General features: G+C 32.3%; 1 protein-coding gene across 48 annotated transcripts in view; it reads left to right on the plus strand.

Moving 5' to 3' along the window:
* The window catches only part of RIMS1 (regulating synaptic membrane exocytosis 1), a 739,353-nt gene that overhangs the window by 534,734 nt on the left and 187,040 nt on the right, over positions 1-17,579 (plus strand). For 10 of the 48 annotated variants that reach the window (XM_056818463.1, XM_056818483.1, XM_056818457.1 and 7 more), the window contains 6 exons: positions 1,066-1,137; positions 7,874-8,030; positions 9,248-9,373; positions 12,199-12,261; positions 14,706-14,783; positions 15,685-15,774. In XM_056818463.1, coding sequence (XP_056674441.1) covers positions 1,066-1,137; positions 7,874-8,030; positions 9,248-9,373; positions 12,199-12,261; positions 14,706-14,783; positions 15,685-15,774 — 586 coding nt within the window. The remainder of the gene's footprint in view (positions 1-1,065; positions 1,138-7,873; positions 8,031-9,247; positions 9,374-12,198; positions 12,262-14,705; positions 14,784-15,684; positions 15,775-17,579) is intronic. The other 38 variants (XM_056818460.1, XM_056818464.1, XM_056818473.1 and 35 more) reach the window with 7 other exon arrangements.

A 17,579-nucleotide genomic window follows, 5' to 3' on the forward strand; every position in this document is an offset into this window, starting at 1 on the left:
AAATGAGTCATATTTTTAAATAGTTTAATTTCCCTTTTTATTTTTTCCTAGTATAACCATTTCTCTAAGACTATTGGCTTAGTGACTAGACAATTGTAAGATCACATTTTAAAAGCTGAAGAAGACAACAAAGTATCTTCTCATTACTATACTCAGAATCTCAGACACCTCTCTAAGGCTTTTAAGATAGACAAATTGTTACCTTATATCATTGAAAGCAATTTCCTCACTGAAGATTCCCTATACAAGTGAAATCACAAGTCTAGACTGGAAAAAAAATCATGTTATCCTGAAATTAATGTTATACAGAAAGATTTTTTTTATTCCTCCAATCCTTCTATAAAATTTCTTGCCATTAGAGCCTAATTTCCAGCATTTTAGATAGAAAAAATAAGTATAATATGGAGTCAATTAGTCATCCAGTCAATAAATATTTATAATGTTCTTACTTTGTGCTAGATATTGTATTAAGCATTAGGGGAAGATGTATAAAACCAAAAAAAGTCACTTCTCAGGGATCATACACTTTAATGCAAAAGACAGTAATATAAATAACCAGATGTAAAGACAATACATACAGAGTATATATGGGTAACATGAAAGGAGGAGGCATTAGCAGTTAGAAAGAAAGGATTCCTGCAGAAGATAGACTTTGGGCTGACTCTTGAAAAAGGGATGCTTTAGATACTACTGTCATCTCTTTTCTGGTGTGGCATGTCAATTGAAAAAGAAAAAAATAAAAAGAACAAAATTCAAAGCCTATAAAAACAGAAACAAGCCAAAAAGCCCTGCTTTCTCTACCCCCCTAACATATGGAAACATCTTCAATTGGTATGATGAAAACAAGGATATTAAGACTCTCATGATGTACCTCAGGAGTATGGTAAGTTGGAAAACTTGTCAGGTGTGACTGTGTGTCGGATTATGAATCAATTAAATATTTATCATGTATTGTTCTAAATTCTTCCATAGCACTTTCATTGGATTTTAAAAATATGACCATTTACTTTATATTTTACAAGTCAACCAGATATATAGGTATGTATTTGCCTTACTGTTGTGCAGGATCTCAGCGAATCATTGATAGTGACATCTCAGATTATGAGGTTGATGATGGTATTGGAGTAGTTCCTCCAGGTGCGTGGGTGCAGAGCATGTCCCTGCTTCTTTGTGCTTTGGCTTATTTTCCTAGTAACCCAGGATCCTCCCTGAGGCTGCCTTGGATATGTAGTATTATAGTGAAATCAGCATTAGTTATTCCATGGTGACTTTCCTTCTAAATTACCTAGGCAGTCAAAAATGGATGGGCATTTAGTAATTAACATTTCCATTTATTCACCTCCATCAGTTTATTGCCTAGACGTAAGATGAGTGAGGCCAGTTAAATTACTTCATAATGCTCTAAGCATAAATGAAAAGATTAATTTTATTTAAAAATACAGTTCATTTTGCTGATTTAAAAAATTCCACTCTCATTTGTTTTGTATGGCATTTTTATGATTTTTCCTTCCTAGGCTTCTGAACATAATACAGCCTTCCATGGAATATACTGAAAAATATGCATGATGGTAGTTAAATTGCATGTGGCATGGCTATATCTTTCACACCAATGTGACACATTCATTATCATTAACCTTAGTGTGTAGATATCTCTAAGAACAGAAAATTATTTCAACATTCATTTTGTCAACACCTTATTATTAATTAGTGAAATGTTTCATGTCATCATAAAGGATATCATGTTTTTATTTTTGTTTTAGATTTGATTCTTTGGTCATAAAAGTTAGATATAAAATAAGAGTCTGAAAGTTAAAGGTATAAAGTTAAAGATCTACTAATATTTAGGTTAAGAAGGAATTATTACTAATGTATTTTTTGGATAAAAGGTTCCATGGATGTTATTTTTAGGTAAAAATGTTATGTGAAACATAAAGTTGTTGATTTTAGGTATCTGGATACATATTAAGTAAGATGAGCCAATTAATAATAATCCCTTGAAAAGTATATTATTGTTATTATATTTCCCTTAATTCGTATAAATTCAGAAAAGGAAGTACATACATTCTTAGTATGAAAAGTATTTCTAGATCATTCTATCTAATGGGATGCAAATCATATATAATATCCACCATAGTAAATAATTAACTGGTTATACTTATTAGAGGCATTTAATTTTTCAGTACATGAGGGAATAAGAATATAGTATCATAGACTTAGAGCCTTAAGGGAACTCAGAAAGCAACCCTTCAGCTTCTTTAATTTTAATTTTTAATTTACCCAAGGTCATTCAGGTAACAACGGTCAGAGCTTGGTTCAGAAAAACAGATCTTTTGACTCCAAATTTCTTAGGCATAAGTGGCCTTAGAAACCATATAGTACAAAACAGGCTAAAATTCAAGAATATTCACTAATCACTTTGCTAAGAGCTGGTATACAAATTGAAGAGCAAGATAACTACTGCTTTTGAGGGGCCCAGATTCTAATGGAGAAGACAACACAAAATTTCTCTAACTCTAAAGACAATGTTTTCTCTTTCCTCTGTACCTTGTGTCAATATATAGTTTTTTTTGTCTTTATTCTGTATTGATGAGAATAGTTAAACACAATATAACTAACCATGGATTTTCTACCATTAGTTTGTCTATGGCATATTGCTTATTTATAATGGCTGAGTCCACTCATAATAATGAATATATCTCTTCCTTGGACTGATGTAGATTGGCATCCTGCCTCTACTCTACATCTTCTGTGGAAGTCATGATTATTGTTGTTCTTGTTGTTACTCCTCTTCAATTGTTTATCATATCCTACTTTTTGTAACCCATTTTGTTGTTTTCCTGGAAAAGATACCGGAATGGCTTTCCATTTCCTTCTTTAGCTCATTTTACATATGAGGTAACAGAGTTAAGTGACTTATATAGGATCATACAACTAATAAGGCTCTGAGGCCAGATTTGAATTCAGGAAGATGAGTCTTAATGACTTTAGGCCCAGCATTCTATCCACTGTGCCACCTAACTGCATTGAAAGCCTTGTAGTTAGATATTAAAAAGTCAGGCCTAGTACCTTCACACTTCTATTAGTACCGTGTCTTCTTCCAGCTTGCACTTTAGCAGTGATTCTGACTACCAGCCCCACAGATATTCCCCTGGTTCCTGCTCATAAAAGAATCACAGATGATAAAGACTACCTAGGGTCAATGGATCCAGAAATCTGTCCAAATCCCAAATTTCTTCTAATGTCTTCAACCTGACCCCTTCCTTGAGAAATGGGCATTAATCTTTACAAATGAATTGAAAATTTTCACTCTCCTAATGTGAAGATAATTCATTTGATTCATCAACTATAAAGTCATTTCAATGTTTATTTTAAAATTTTTAATATAAAAATACATCTTATGCTCCATTTTATCTGGATGTTAGATTTCTGGCAACCTTCATTGTCTAAACAGATCTGCAAAAACAGAAGATTTTTTTAATATCATGTAAGGAGGGAAAACATTAATATAAAATGCATTAACTTTATTCTGTAGAAACATACATATAAAACTAGACCTTCTTTTAAGAGCTTCAATCGTGTCATCTTCTGTAAACTCCAAAAGTTATACATTTTAACAAGTTTGGTTACCTAGTTTCCTGGCCAGGACAATAGATTGGAAGCAGAAGATTCAAAGGTGATGTCTGAAGAGTATTTATTTAGATTCTGAGGAAGGCTCAATGCTGGGAAAATCCAATAATCCTAGAGTTATGAGGCCCAGGTCCAAATCTCATCTCTAACATTTACTAACCTATGTCACCTTGCTCAAATTACTTTCCATCTGTGGGCTTAATTTCCTTATTTGTAAAATGAAAAGATGGAACTACATGGCCTCTGAGGTCGCTTCTAGCTGTAGAATTATGAATGTAAATGGGTACAAAAAGGCCTATCAGAGTAAGAAAAATGATAAATCTAAAAAGTTGCAAAAACACAACCTTCTCAGACCATTTAACATCATTTCTTAGAGAAGTACTCCTACTCACCTCAATAATATAAAACAATATGGCTAATGATGATAATGATATGTAAAAATGGATAATATTTAGTTCTGTCAGCTCTGTTTATAGTGATTGAAAAAATGTTATATGTTTTCATCAGTGTTCAGAATTTCAGTTTTTAAAGGAATAAGCTACTACAACTTAGAACATTTCCTTCTGTGGACTACCTTGCTATTTGCTATCTGAGTAATGCATGCAAATGACATATTTCTTGTAGATTTAGAATCTGAAGCATTACAGAAATGGTAGCATAAGCAAAAGAAAGCAAAATCCAGTAAATTATCTCTCCTGTACTGCACAAATCATAAAGAATTGTACAAAATATGAAAAATCTACTGTGGTATGTTCTTTTTCCTTTATCATAAGTTTCTTGCCTTTAGAGAAGTCCTAAATTGTATTCACCTCTTGTCATGAAAAAAATTATTGGGGGGAAACCTTTATTTACCAGCACTACTTAAAATTGGGACACTAGTCATGTCTACTTTCATAGTTAAAGAGAATATAAAATACATATTTATATAGACATGTATATTATACATATATCATTAGACATATATACAAGTCTATATATACGAAATGCACAATTTGTATATACAAATCTATTTTATATATATATAATTTTTACAAGTCTTTATATGCCATTATACATGTATAACACATATACATATTACATAGAATTATTTATATATTGCACTGAAAACTAAGCCTTATTAGTTCATAAAGATGATAAAAAATATATAGTTTCAAAAAGGTGCTGGTTGTTCCTTGATTCAGCATTGCCATTTAACACAAAGCAGGCATGATTTTATGTCACTTTTGCAATATTCATTTTATGAAATTGTGCCACAGAATTCTCAGGCACCTGCCTCAGAGAGCCTTGAATCACTGTTTATAGAATCTTTGACTTGAAAGGTGCCCACCTGTATTCCTTTGCTCATGACTTTCTGAACTTTGACCTGAAATCCTTACTCTATAATTTCATAGCTTTGGGCGGTTTCTTTAGCCACAAATTATAACAGCCATAGCCGGCTATTTTCTATAGAAGACATGAGGATCCCCATGTGTCCCATTGCATATTTAGAGTTCTAACAGTCATATCTTGAGCTTGGTGAAGACAAATCATGGGTTACATTAATTTTAAGAATGTTATTAAGTACAAGGTCTTTTTAAAAGTTCAAAGGAAGCACCCTATGAGTATTTATTGATATGTCTGAAATGATCACTTCCACCTAGTACCACTAATACCTTTCTAATCAAATTTCCTAGTTGTTCAGTAAACCTTTTTGTGACAAGGAAATCACTTTAAAAGACTGATATATATTAATTTAAGGTCGCCAAGGAATTCAGCTATGTAATTCCTAAATGAAAACTCAAGTCAGCAGTCAACGTTTTATGGAGTTTAATTACAAACAGGATGAAGAAAGGTATTAGAGATAGAGAGAGAGAGGGAGAGAGAAAGGGGAGAGAAGGGAATAGGGCTTAAATACCCCTTCTGTTTAGGCTGGGCCAAAAGGCCCAAGCCCTTAGATAGCTGGGGCAAAGAAAGGAGATCAGTCCCTATTACTCACGTGACCAAAATGGAGAAACAGTCTCAGGGGCCTCCACCTCCAGCTTCCTTCAGAGCCAACTCTCAAAGCACCACCTCTCCAACCAACCACCCCTCAGTCCTCAGACCCCTCTATTTTTAAGCAAACCATCCAAGTTCCCTCCCCTCTATTCTCACATCTACCAATCACTGTCCATGTCTTCCCTATGCCAATGGTGGCTCTAGCTTAACCCAGGACCGCCCAGAGGTCTGTGGCTTTGCACATGTCTGTTGAAGGTCATATTCTCAAATAATTAAATCTTGATCCTTTGCTACAGCCCTTCCTAAATCCTGTTACCCTGAGTAGGGTAGAGATTGGAATAATTAAATTTTGATCTATGCTGCAGCCCTTCCTAAATCCTGTTAGGACTGAGTAGGGTGGAGATTGTAATTTCCAAGACCTGGTTCTGTCATTCCAAGTATCTCTATTGTATCAATTCTAAAATCAATCATGACTCAAAGAAATTCCTGTTCCATGCTCAAGCATAGGTCAAAGCCCTTTCCATTGTTCAGCAAAAGGTTTCTGTCCCAAAGCAATCCCAAGAAGGGAGGAGGAGGAACCTCCCATGCCAATGGGGTTCACATTCCAATAGAGTTCCCACTATCAATAGGAAATTCTTCAAGTATGAAATTTCCCAATGGTGAAACCTCCAACATCTATAAGTCTAAGAAATTTCAAGGTTTACATTTTACACTCTATCTATCCATCAAACTCTTCCGTCTGTGAACTAATTCCATTGTTTCATGTTGCATAAAATCAAGAAAACTTGAGGCTTTTAAAAACACTGTTTTGATCAAATGAGTTAACTTAGCAGGATACAAAAGCAAAGGAGAATTTTATTTGTCCTCTCCAGTGAGTGACAATTATAGGATTTTCCTAAATGAATTCTAGAATCCAACACTGATAGCATAAAACTATTAAAATAGGTATTAACTGTAGTTTCTGTAGAAGGATTTGTATTATTCAAAGTAAAAATATTAACAACCTCATCCCATGCCACATATAATTTTTATATTCTATTAAAAATAATGTCTCAGTGACAAAATGGCATATCTAGCAAAAGTGGCTAAATCTATTTCATAGACTTATTTCAGGCAACATTTCTGTTCGATTTATATAATTATGGTAGAGATGGATTAGATCAACTGTAGCAGAATAATGATATTTTGCCTCTGCAAATAATACTTGGTAGTAGTCTAACACATTCAAAGTACCAGGTAAATAAGTATAACAGACTAGTTTCCCAAATTAAATCAAAGCTCTACATCCTAGAAATATTTTAAAGACATATATTTAAATATGTGTAAATACATTCATGTCATTAAATTCTATATTTTCCTTGTAGCAGAATTAAAAATCCTTTTGATAGATCCTTTAATCTTCTCTAAACCATCTTAGATAACCATTCTATTTCATTCTGTTGTTTTAAATCCAAAAAAGTTAAAACTCTACCGTATTAAAAATAATAAAGAAGTAGCTTTTGTTTTATTTTTCCACAAAATTATTTATTTGCTTTATGACACAAATCATTATTTGATAGTTCTATTGTCTTCCATGGTTAGTTTGTAAGTTGGATTAAGAATTTTCATGACTATGTCCTTCAAGAATGGACCATTCATCTACACATATGTTCTATTTGTGATAGAAATCTACAAATCAAGTTGTGACTTACAATAAAAATTTGAAGTACATATCAGAGTTCACCATCAAATGAGGTGTCTATAATTGCCTATAGGTTTTTTTTTTCTGTTATTTGGCCTTTTTCATCATTAGAATTAGTGAATGCATTTTCAAAGGTCTAACTAAGATCAGTTTACTAACATATAGGAATGTTCTCTTTGGATAATTAAAATCATAATAAATCAAAGGGGAGACCATCCTAGGGATTAATTGCTGAAATTATTACTTTTCTATGGTTTCTAGCAATTAAAAAATCTTTAGATTAAATGGGATGGAAGTAACTTTTTGTGAAGTCTTAACTGTCATATTTATGTTTAGTTCCTCCATTGTACTGCTTATCTTAGCCTTAATGTGTTCTAATGCATGTATATGTTACACTATGTGTACGTATACTTATTCACATTTGAAGATGATGCTAATAATGAGTTCTTATTGCATGGCTCTTGAGACTCATTAGTAGGTTCCTGGCTGTTGTAGATATTGCAAAGATTTCTTCAAGAGATTGGCTTTCAAATTCTTGTTCATCTCCATGGAATGGCATTGAGTGATTAACTTCTGTTGTATTTTTGCCAGTAGGCTATAGGTCAAATACTAGAGAAAGCAAATCTACAACTTTAACTGTGCCAGAACAGCAAAGAACAGCTCATCATCGATCACGATCTGTATCTCCTCACCGTGGTGACGATCAGGGCAGGCCCCGTTCCCGGTTACCAAATGTGCCATTACAGAGGTAAGCTTTCTAATGGGTCCAGAGCCTTTACAAACAAAAAATTTTGGTGAAATAGTTTATACACATAAGAAGATATTAGTTCAAGAATTAAAATGAGAAATAATATTTTCTTTAATCAGAGACAGTAATCAGAATTTGTCTCCAAGTACTTTTATATACCATGGCTGTGTTCACTTATGGCCTACCCTCTTTAATGCTCATCAGAGAAATAAAGTTCCCTAAAAATGAAACAAATTCGTGGCCAAAGCCCAATGATTTAAATAACTATGTGGTGAATTTTTTTTTTTTGCTGGTTTCCCTTCCCAGTATGAGTGACCAACCAGCAATGATGAGCAATGAAGAGACTTAGTATAAGGCAACTTTTGAATTATTAAAACATTTTGGAGGTCTTATTCAAAGTTAACACTTTGAAGCTTTAAGAGGTATATATAATAATAAAATAGTATGTATATATGTAGAATAATACTTGATTTCTTCTAATTCTGAAATGCCATTATTTTGTCTCTTTGTAAATAAGTAAAATTAGTATTTGGATATGATTTCAGCCATCATATTGCTTTTGGAATCATTAGATTTCAATAAAAACATTTTCTAGCAGGTTGGAGTCAGTCAGTCATCAGGATTTTACCACACAACAACAACAAAACACCCACTCTCCTTAAGGAGTTTACATACTATTATGGGAAACAAAATTAAACATCACTCATCTCTTTTCTGACCCTTTCATTTTCTGTTCTGTTATATTTAGGACCAAAGGGTCACAGATATAATACTGAATAGCCATAACCTATTCTACTCTTTTCATTTTTCAAATCAATAAATTAGTCTAGAAAGTTAAATTATTTGCCGAAGGCCACAGACAAAATAAATAGCAAAGGCAGAATTCAGGCCAAGGTCTTAGATTCCAAGATCAACTCCCTTTTGACTGTATTTTGCAGCTTACCTATGTTGTGTCTCCTTCAGGAAGATATTAGCTCAGATCAAAGATTGCTTTGTTATGCTGTACATAGAGTATGTGAGAAGTATACACCAATATCATAATGTCTTTAGCTCATCACAATGAAAGCAAGGCAACCCACATACCTGATAGCTTTATTCTTTCCACACTTAATCTGTTCTCTATTTGGAAAGTCTAAACCCTAAAATATAAAGAAATGAAACAATGAAATAAAAAGGTAAACTGTAACAAATGGTAATATGTTTTATACATTTCTTAGGAGTTTAGATGAAATTCATCAAGTAAGAAGGTCACGTTCTCCAACTAGACACCATGATGCCTCCCGAAGTCCAGTTGATCACCGATCCAGGGACATGGATAGTCAGTATTTATCAGAACAAGAAAGGTACTTTATTTATCTCTTATGGTCTGGTGTATTCATATACACCAAAAAAGTTTTTTAATTATTTAAACATTTGAGGGTAAAAATATTGCCCAGCTGACTCCAGGCAACAAAAAGAAAAAAATTTTTCAGAGATATTGCACTGAATATCCTCAGCTATTCAATAAAGATTCTAGTATGCAAATTTTTAACAATTATTCTTCTAACCACAATGCTGACAACTAGAAAATATGCACTTATTCCCTACAAAATTCTAATTTATGGTGCTTAAGATATTCTACATATATGTATTTTTGTTTTACATGAATAACACTGAAAATTATTCAGGAAAAACATAAGTAAGCTATATCCAACATTTTGATCTATGGAGATTACATTTTGTTTGGAATAAAAGTGATTCTTAAAAATTAAAATATTGTTTTCTCTAATATCAGAAAGTTTCCAGCTAAGATTGCATAATTCATTTTTACATTTTAAATAGTGACAACCTTGAAATGACCCAAGTTTTTCTTCTATAAAAGCACTTTGCAAAGCAAAATATTAGGTTCTCTCTTGGTTAAAAGGGTATTTAAGGCCAATTCTAAAGATGAAAATTGTTATTAACACACATATTCTAATTAATTGTACTTTTTTCATAAATGATGATTTACTTCCCATTGAAAGTAAAATCAGTTGCTGTGAATTAGCAATATAGTTTAGAAACCAACTTTAACTGTGTTATCCAGCTAGTTAAATATACTTCTTACAATAGCAAAGGATGGGTTGTTTTTTTGTTTGGTTTGGGGAGAAGAAAGGGCTTCTGTACATTTGTAGTGGTTTGAAAGGGAAACCTGTGAGAAGGAAATCTTCCTCATTATCCCCCATATAATTTCTCACCATCTTGCCAAATTCTTGAGAGAAACAAGCCCTTGTAACCAAAGTAACCAAAGTGATGAGCAATTTGTTTTGAGAAACTATGGAATGGGGCTCACTTCTCTTCATCTTATATGAATCAGGGACAATTCTCACTATTTCACTAGGTTAACTGGGCAAAATCCAGAGCTATTTCTTGGCCAGGTTACCACTCTAATCAGAACAGATATCCATGGAAAATGTGCACTAGAGCAATGATGCTAAATCCTTTTTTTCAGTGGAAAGGAATTAAATGTATCCTCCAAGATTTGGAGTGTTTAAATATAAGGAATATGTGTAGATTGTTTAGAGCTATGGTCCTTTTTAGTTACAATTTTTCTAGCCAATAGAATTGGAGTTAATGACCCTGAAGTGAATTAACCACAAATTTTTATTCTTCATTTCTATGTTTACCCTCCTGTCCTTTGTTTCAACTGAGAATTTATAAGAAGAAAATTAATTAATTAACATTTGTTAATACTTACTTCTTTTATGTCTGTAGTATTTCCCTAAGTTTTTAGTAGAAAATGGAAGAACAAGCAAAAATCCCAGATCCAAGATGAATGTGAGAAACAAGATGGAAAGATGTACTCTTATAGATGAGGTTTATATAGGCAAAATTAACTTATTTATACACATTTGTCACTTAATTATCAGGCAAGTGAATAAAAATGTTTATTAATTTTCTTCAGTATGGTCTGGATTTTCTTATAACTCTGAATGATCCCCAGAATCAATTCCTTGTATGCTGTGTAAAATAAGGTTAAAGGCATTTTGATGTTATTCTTTTTTTTCATGGGATCATGAGCTGACTAATAAATGTTTTGCAAATTAAGTATCCATTGCTACAAAGAAATTTCTTTCTTCATGAAATGAGAATCTGGCCACCATAAGGTATTGGTGTTCCTGCCATTTTTTTTCCAGTTATATTTCTGACTTTTCTTGAGTACACTTTTTTTCTGCTCAAAGTTTTAATTAGAAAAAAATGGCCACATGTTAGACATTTGGAAATATAGTAAGCTGAATTTGACTGCAGAAATCATTTTAAAAATTATCTTTAAGCAAAAATTGAATTTTATTATCATTTCATCTACATGTTAAATATACTCAGTAATTTTTTTTTACTGAGTTTGAAACAAATACAGACAACATAACCAAGATATGCTATTTAAAAAAAAAGAAAAAGCAACTCTGGCACAATACACTTAGACATGGGTTAATTGTTAGTTAACTATTTAAGATTTTTATTTTTAAACTGTACAATATATTAACATCCATTGCATATTTTGATGGAAGAACTAAAAAAAGGTTTTTTTCACAATTAGCTAAGTCACTTGGCCTATGTTAGTTTTTAGTCAGTATAGATGTCAAATGGCATATTAACTACAATATTCAATAGAATAAAATTTTATTTGATGGTATAAAATATTCTTAATTGGAATAAACTTTTGCTGATTGTTAGGAAACATAATAATGCTTTGAGTTTACAGTTATGTTAAAAAGAGAAAACTGGTATGTTCAGAATTTTTAGAAAGCTGATGTTATAATGTTCCATTTTTATTGCAAAGAACCAATCTGTAAGTGTAAAAAAGTAATAATTCACTTAAATTAATATAGTTCAACCTAGAATCCTAGTAAATGTTCATGATTTTTCCTCTTTGGAAACAATATTCTAAAAGGTATAAAATTAAATGATAATCTGATAGGTCTCCGGATGTAATGCCAGCTGCAGTTTATGGTTTAAAATTTTAAATATTGTCATTATTTTATTTTTTTTTTTGGTTTATCATTCACAAGCAAATATACCAGTGCAGACTATCTGGTTTCTTCCTGTCCTTTTTTATGTTTCCATTGACATATCATTGGCATACCCCCCATGTCATTTAATGCCACATTATCTATGTCTGTTTCACTCATCCCCCATCCTGTCTGTGCAGTGAGCTTCTTATGCTGCCCAGAGCAAAACGAGGACGAAGTGCAGAGTGCCTACATACGACCAGGTAAATACAGGGATTTGGTAACCATGGCTCTTTGTGATTAGATTCTTTATATCTTATCTCTTTTATCACCTGAATTAATATTACTGCAGACAGATGAATAGCATTTACAAACTCTCATTCATTTGGGGGGAAAATACTCCAAATATATTCCCATTCAGCTATTAGGCAGAGTGTAACGAAAAGCTGGAGGCTTCTAAGCCCCTATACAACTGCTATTACATCTGCAGTAAAACATACTAAATGATCTTATGAGATATATTGCCTTTCTAGTCACTGGGAAAATGGTATCCAATGCATGGCAATATGATTCTGTCTTTATGATCATCTTTTATGCTGCTTGGCTTTTGAATTTAATTTAATAATGTTACTCTTTTTGTTTTGTTTGTTTTCAATTAACTTGTCTTTTCCATTATTTTCTCCCTGTTCTTTTGAGTTCATAGATAGGCAAGCCATTGAACCTCCTTGGACTTCAATTTCTTCATCTGTAAAATGAAGGGTCAAGTTGAATCATCTCTAACATATTAGCTTTGAAATTCCATAATTCTACAATTCAACCTTTACTATTGAAAGATGAGGAAATTGAGATTCAGAGAGGGGAAATAATGTTTAGTCCTAATTAAAGTTGAGGATCTAGCTCTTAATTCTTGGTGTGATAGCCTTAAATGATACTAAATCCCCCTCATAAATTCTTATTAAATAAAAGTTCTCCAAAAGTTTATTAGGAGAATATGCAAATGCAAAGAATTAATATGTCCAGATTTAAACTTCATTGGTCTTATTCACAAGAAGCTATTATAAAATCCAGTGGTGGCTTGGCTTAATCACACACATGCTTAATTTTAAAATTTAAACATTTTTAGTCTTAATCTCATGCTAAATAAAGAAATACTAAGTAGCTCTATCCAATCAATAGGGACATATGAAAGGGGGGAAAATCAAATTTAATACATAATTGGGAAAAACCCAAAAGCTATTTAAGCTTAAAAATTTAATGTTCTCACATGGGTTCTATTTTTGAGATATTTTAATTAATGATGCTTACTCTTTTAATTAGTGGAGACATTAAAAAATGATGGAAATTTCCAATATGAACACTGATGTGACTACTAATAATTTGGCATTGTTGGATTAATTATGAGTCAAAGTTTTTTCTGTCCTTTCTAAATTTGAATATAAGAGCAAGTAAATTCAAAATCTAAGGCGTTTCAGCTTAAATTTCATTATAACATATTATTTTGAAAATACTTTTTTGAAAATAGTTTAAAAATTTTGCTATTTGAATTAGCAATAACTGAATTTTATATTACTTGCACACATATATATGTACTATGCAGTTTTTTAAATGGTTAAATTTGTACTTCTGGAGAATCAGAATGTCATCTCCTCTTTGGCATGGTTGCTATACAAGGTATTGTAGTGAAGCACATGTGGCTCAAAATCAAACATACCAAGAAAAAAAGAGAATGGAGGGAAACCACAGCCAAGATCCAATTTTCCTCTTTTCATTGCCCCGATCCTTTTTTTTTTCTGTGCCAGTAAAGTGCCCCAGAAACACATACTCATGTTAGTCCCAAACCTTCAAGAAACCCATTTCTCCTCCACATTTACATTGATAAAACTATGAGGAAACAAAACTAAAGTATATATCTGTGGGAATGTATATAGGTACCTCAGCCCATATGAGGGCTGTTTATAAAAGTAAGTATATATTCATAATCATCAACATTTAAGTAAGAAAATATACATTGAATATAAGCATATCTCTAATGAATACACAAATATATGTGCATTCATGTACATATATAAATGCATACACATTTGTTAAAACCCATGTGCCTATATTTCATTTACTTCAATTTTCACCATAAATTTCCTTTTCTTCTTTCTCTTATCCCCTTGTCCATTTCTCTTATCATCCCAACCCAATATACCAGTACTTATATAAACTCCTCACTTTTTGATAATATTTTTATTGACACCACCTTTTCAAGGAGATAACTAAACATACATATGCACCTCAAAAATTAGAATAATTTAATTATGAATGAGAAATTTATTTTTATAATCCTATTAATACTATTAAAACAATGTTTAAAAGATACCAAATATTAGGAATAAAAGAAAATTTATGTATTAGCCTGATTGACAAATTTATCTTTGATCATTTAAAGAAATAAATTATGTAATTAAGCTTTTATAATATAAACTAATTTTGAGGACCTAGTACAATGTTTACAGAACACAAATATTCAAATTCCTTTAGGTTAACTCTTGGGGAACCTGAGGGATGGTATTGGGGAGGGAAAAAAAGAATATTGTAAAACTCTGTGTGAACAACATAACAATTCTGTTAAAATATTAATATTATTTCTTAAAACTCTAGTAAAATTTGCTTCTCATGTATTTTTCTGTTTCCTACGTGTTTATGTGTTACCCCATTCCAGACATTCTGTTAGGCACTATAAAACTTTACCATCCAAGATGCCTTTAATAGAGAATGGCACTCATTGGCATATTTACAGGTAAGAGACAAAACAGCGGTTCCACTCTTTCATGCAAGCCCTCTAAACAAGGAAGTTTAAATTCTCATAAGTCTATAACAATCTGTAAAAGTCCTCCATTAAAATGGTATTCACAAAATAAACCCATAAAAGGTTAAAGCAGAATTATATCAAAAAATATTTAGCTGACTCTTACTAGAATCCTTCTGTTACTAAAATCTACCAAAGTACAAGATATTAGTTGCCTGTTTTCTTTTGTCATTTATTTGATGTTGGTGTGTCATGCTTTTGTTCCTGAATGTAGGACTGATTTTTATTTTTTTCCTTTTGAATAATCTTAATTTATGAAGCTCAGTTCTGCCTGCATGTGCTAAGATCCAATCAATGGTTAGACAGGATATTTCTCTTCTTGATGACTGCTTTAATGCACAAGAATTGAGATTTCCTGATGAAATATTGGTTAAGAGAAACTGGAAGTTTCTTCCATGTCTAGCCCAATGTGATTTGATAGACCAAATAGTTCTAGTTCACTTGTAAAATGATTTCTCCTCTGATGTCCTTCATTTTGTTTTGGTGTGGCATTGTTTATTATTAATGAAGTCAGACATTTTGTCTTAGTGCTTCTCCTGTTGCAAATTTTCCATGAGGAGGTATCGTTTATTCTCATTTTCAGATGAGAAACCTTTTTGAAAACAATTATGCAAAACAGTCAAGCATAATCTTTGTTTAGTTTTATTTTCTAAACAAACTTCTGCACTGTCATCCAGTCAGCTCTTTTACATCTTTATTAATTGAATCATGATGATTCTACATCTTATATGAAGAGAACATTATTTTATGATTTAATATCTAACATGATATTCTTTTCTTTGTTTTCTTTTTTCTTTCTCTTCTACCATTGGATGCAATGCACTGGCACTAGTGAACTACAGCCCTCCCTTGACAGGGCTAGGAGTGCTAGTACCAACTGCTTGAGACCAGATACTAGTTTGCATTCACCAGAACGAGAAAGGTATAAAATAAAGACTTTTTTCTTTTCTTTTCATCTGTACTGGTGATTTTAAAATCAGTTGAGTTTGTTCAAAGTAAAGCTTTTACATGTCTGTTTACTCATGTCTGCTTTGATACCTGTCAACACTTCTCCATCCCATAATCGCAGAGATATATGTAGGAGTGCCAATACATATATTTCTCTAAAGGTGTCACCGTAAAAATGGTGTGATGTAATTTGTAAATGCTTCTGCCTGCTGCTTCCTTTTCATTTCAATCTAGTGGTTTCATTTATAGCAACACTCAGATAGCCTTCATTATGCTGATACTATGGCCCGGCCCAGTAAGTTATCTCAAGTGAATTTCCTTTGGCCTAGTATAGCCATTGTCAGAGCAATATAGAATAGTTGCTTGGTAGCCTATTTAGTAATTGAGAACTATGATAAAGAAGATAAAAATCCAGAGCCAAGGCCTTTGATTTAAAAGACACCCTTCATGGATATGTATAATCTTCTTTAACTAAACCATCAACTTCAACCAGAGCTTTTAATATGCCATTTTTCTGCATTTGATTAAAACATAATATATATTTTTTTTCTGAAAAATGTTATATGGATAGAATTTTTTAGACTTGGACTTTTTGCTAAAATGTTTTACCTGGCCAAACAGTTAATCAGACATTTCTGAACATGTTAAATAATTTTCATGAGATTTTTTGTCAAGTATAAATAGCTAAATTTCCATATTGTAAGTAAACCCCAAAGTTTACTTGAACTTGCTAAAGAGTTTTACCAATTTTGTTGTGCATAAAAACTCATTGACTAGGAGGAATCTTTAAAAGCAGTAGAAGCTGAAGCCATGATTCTGAATGATATTTCCAAGGGAAACATGGGAAAGGGTAGAGAAAAGGGGAGATAGTGGAAAGGGGGTTGTGATGTTCAGACATTTCAAGTATGCCTGACTATTTGTGACATCATTTAGGGTTTTCTTTTTTTAAAACCAATACCTTCCATCTGAGAATCAGTACTGTACTTTGCTTCCAAGACAGAAGAACAGTAAGGGTTAGGCAAATTGGTCAAGTGACTTGCCCTGGGTCACACAGTTAAGTATTTGAGGCCAGTTTTGAACACAAGAGCTCCCATCTCCAAGTCTGGTTTTCAATCCACTTAGCTGCCCCCAATTTGTAGTTTTCGACACAAAAAAAAAAATCCTGCAGTTGTTTGACATTTCTTTCTCCTTATAGATGAGAAAACTGAAGGAAATAGGGTTAGCTTTGAACTCAGGAAGAGGGGTCTTCCTGACTACCTGCCTGATATTCTATCCATTGTGTCATTTAACTTCCCTATAGTAAAGGGAGAGTCCATGACAAAACAATGGTGAAGAAAAGGAACCAAGAGTCCAAAGAATGAGCAGTAATAAAAAGAGGAAGAAGAGAACAGAAATCAGGAAAGTGTAATATTTCTCAAATGTTGAAGTTTGGAAGGACCTGTAAAAAGAGTTTGGAAAAAAATGAAATTTGGGGAATAGCAAAAAGCTTTTAAAGCTGTAGGTGATTTTAGATAATATTTAATTCAACCTTGTCAAAGTTATAGATTGATTAATTAATACTGATAAAATGTATTAAGTGCTAATATGATCTAGGCATTGGGTTGGCAGATACAAAGAATAAAATAACTGCCCTTCTCAAGGTGCATATACCGAGAGCTAACATACATAAATCTGCAGGGATTGAATATATGCAGAATACATGCAAAATAATTAAAAGGATTTTCAATGGAAGAATTAATCACAGTTAAGGAAATCAGGGAGTTTTAATGTAGAAGATGA

This window comes from Monodelphis domestica, chromosome 2 (genome assembly GCF_027887165.1).
Source record: "Monodelphis domestica isolate mMonDom1 chromosome 2, mMonDom1.pri, whole genome shotgun sequence".
Classification (NCBI taxonomy): Eukaryota; Metazoa; Chordata; class Mammalia; order Didelphimorphia; family Didelphidae; genus Monodelphis; species Monodelphis domestica.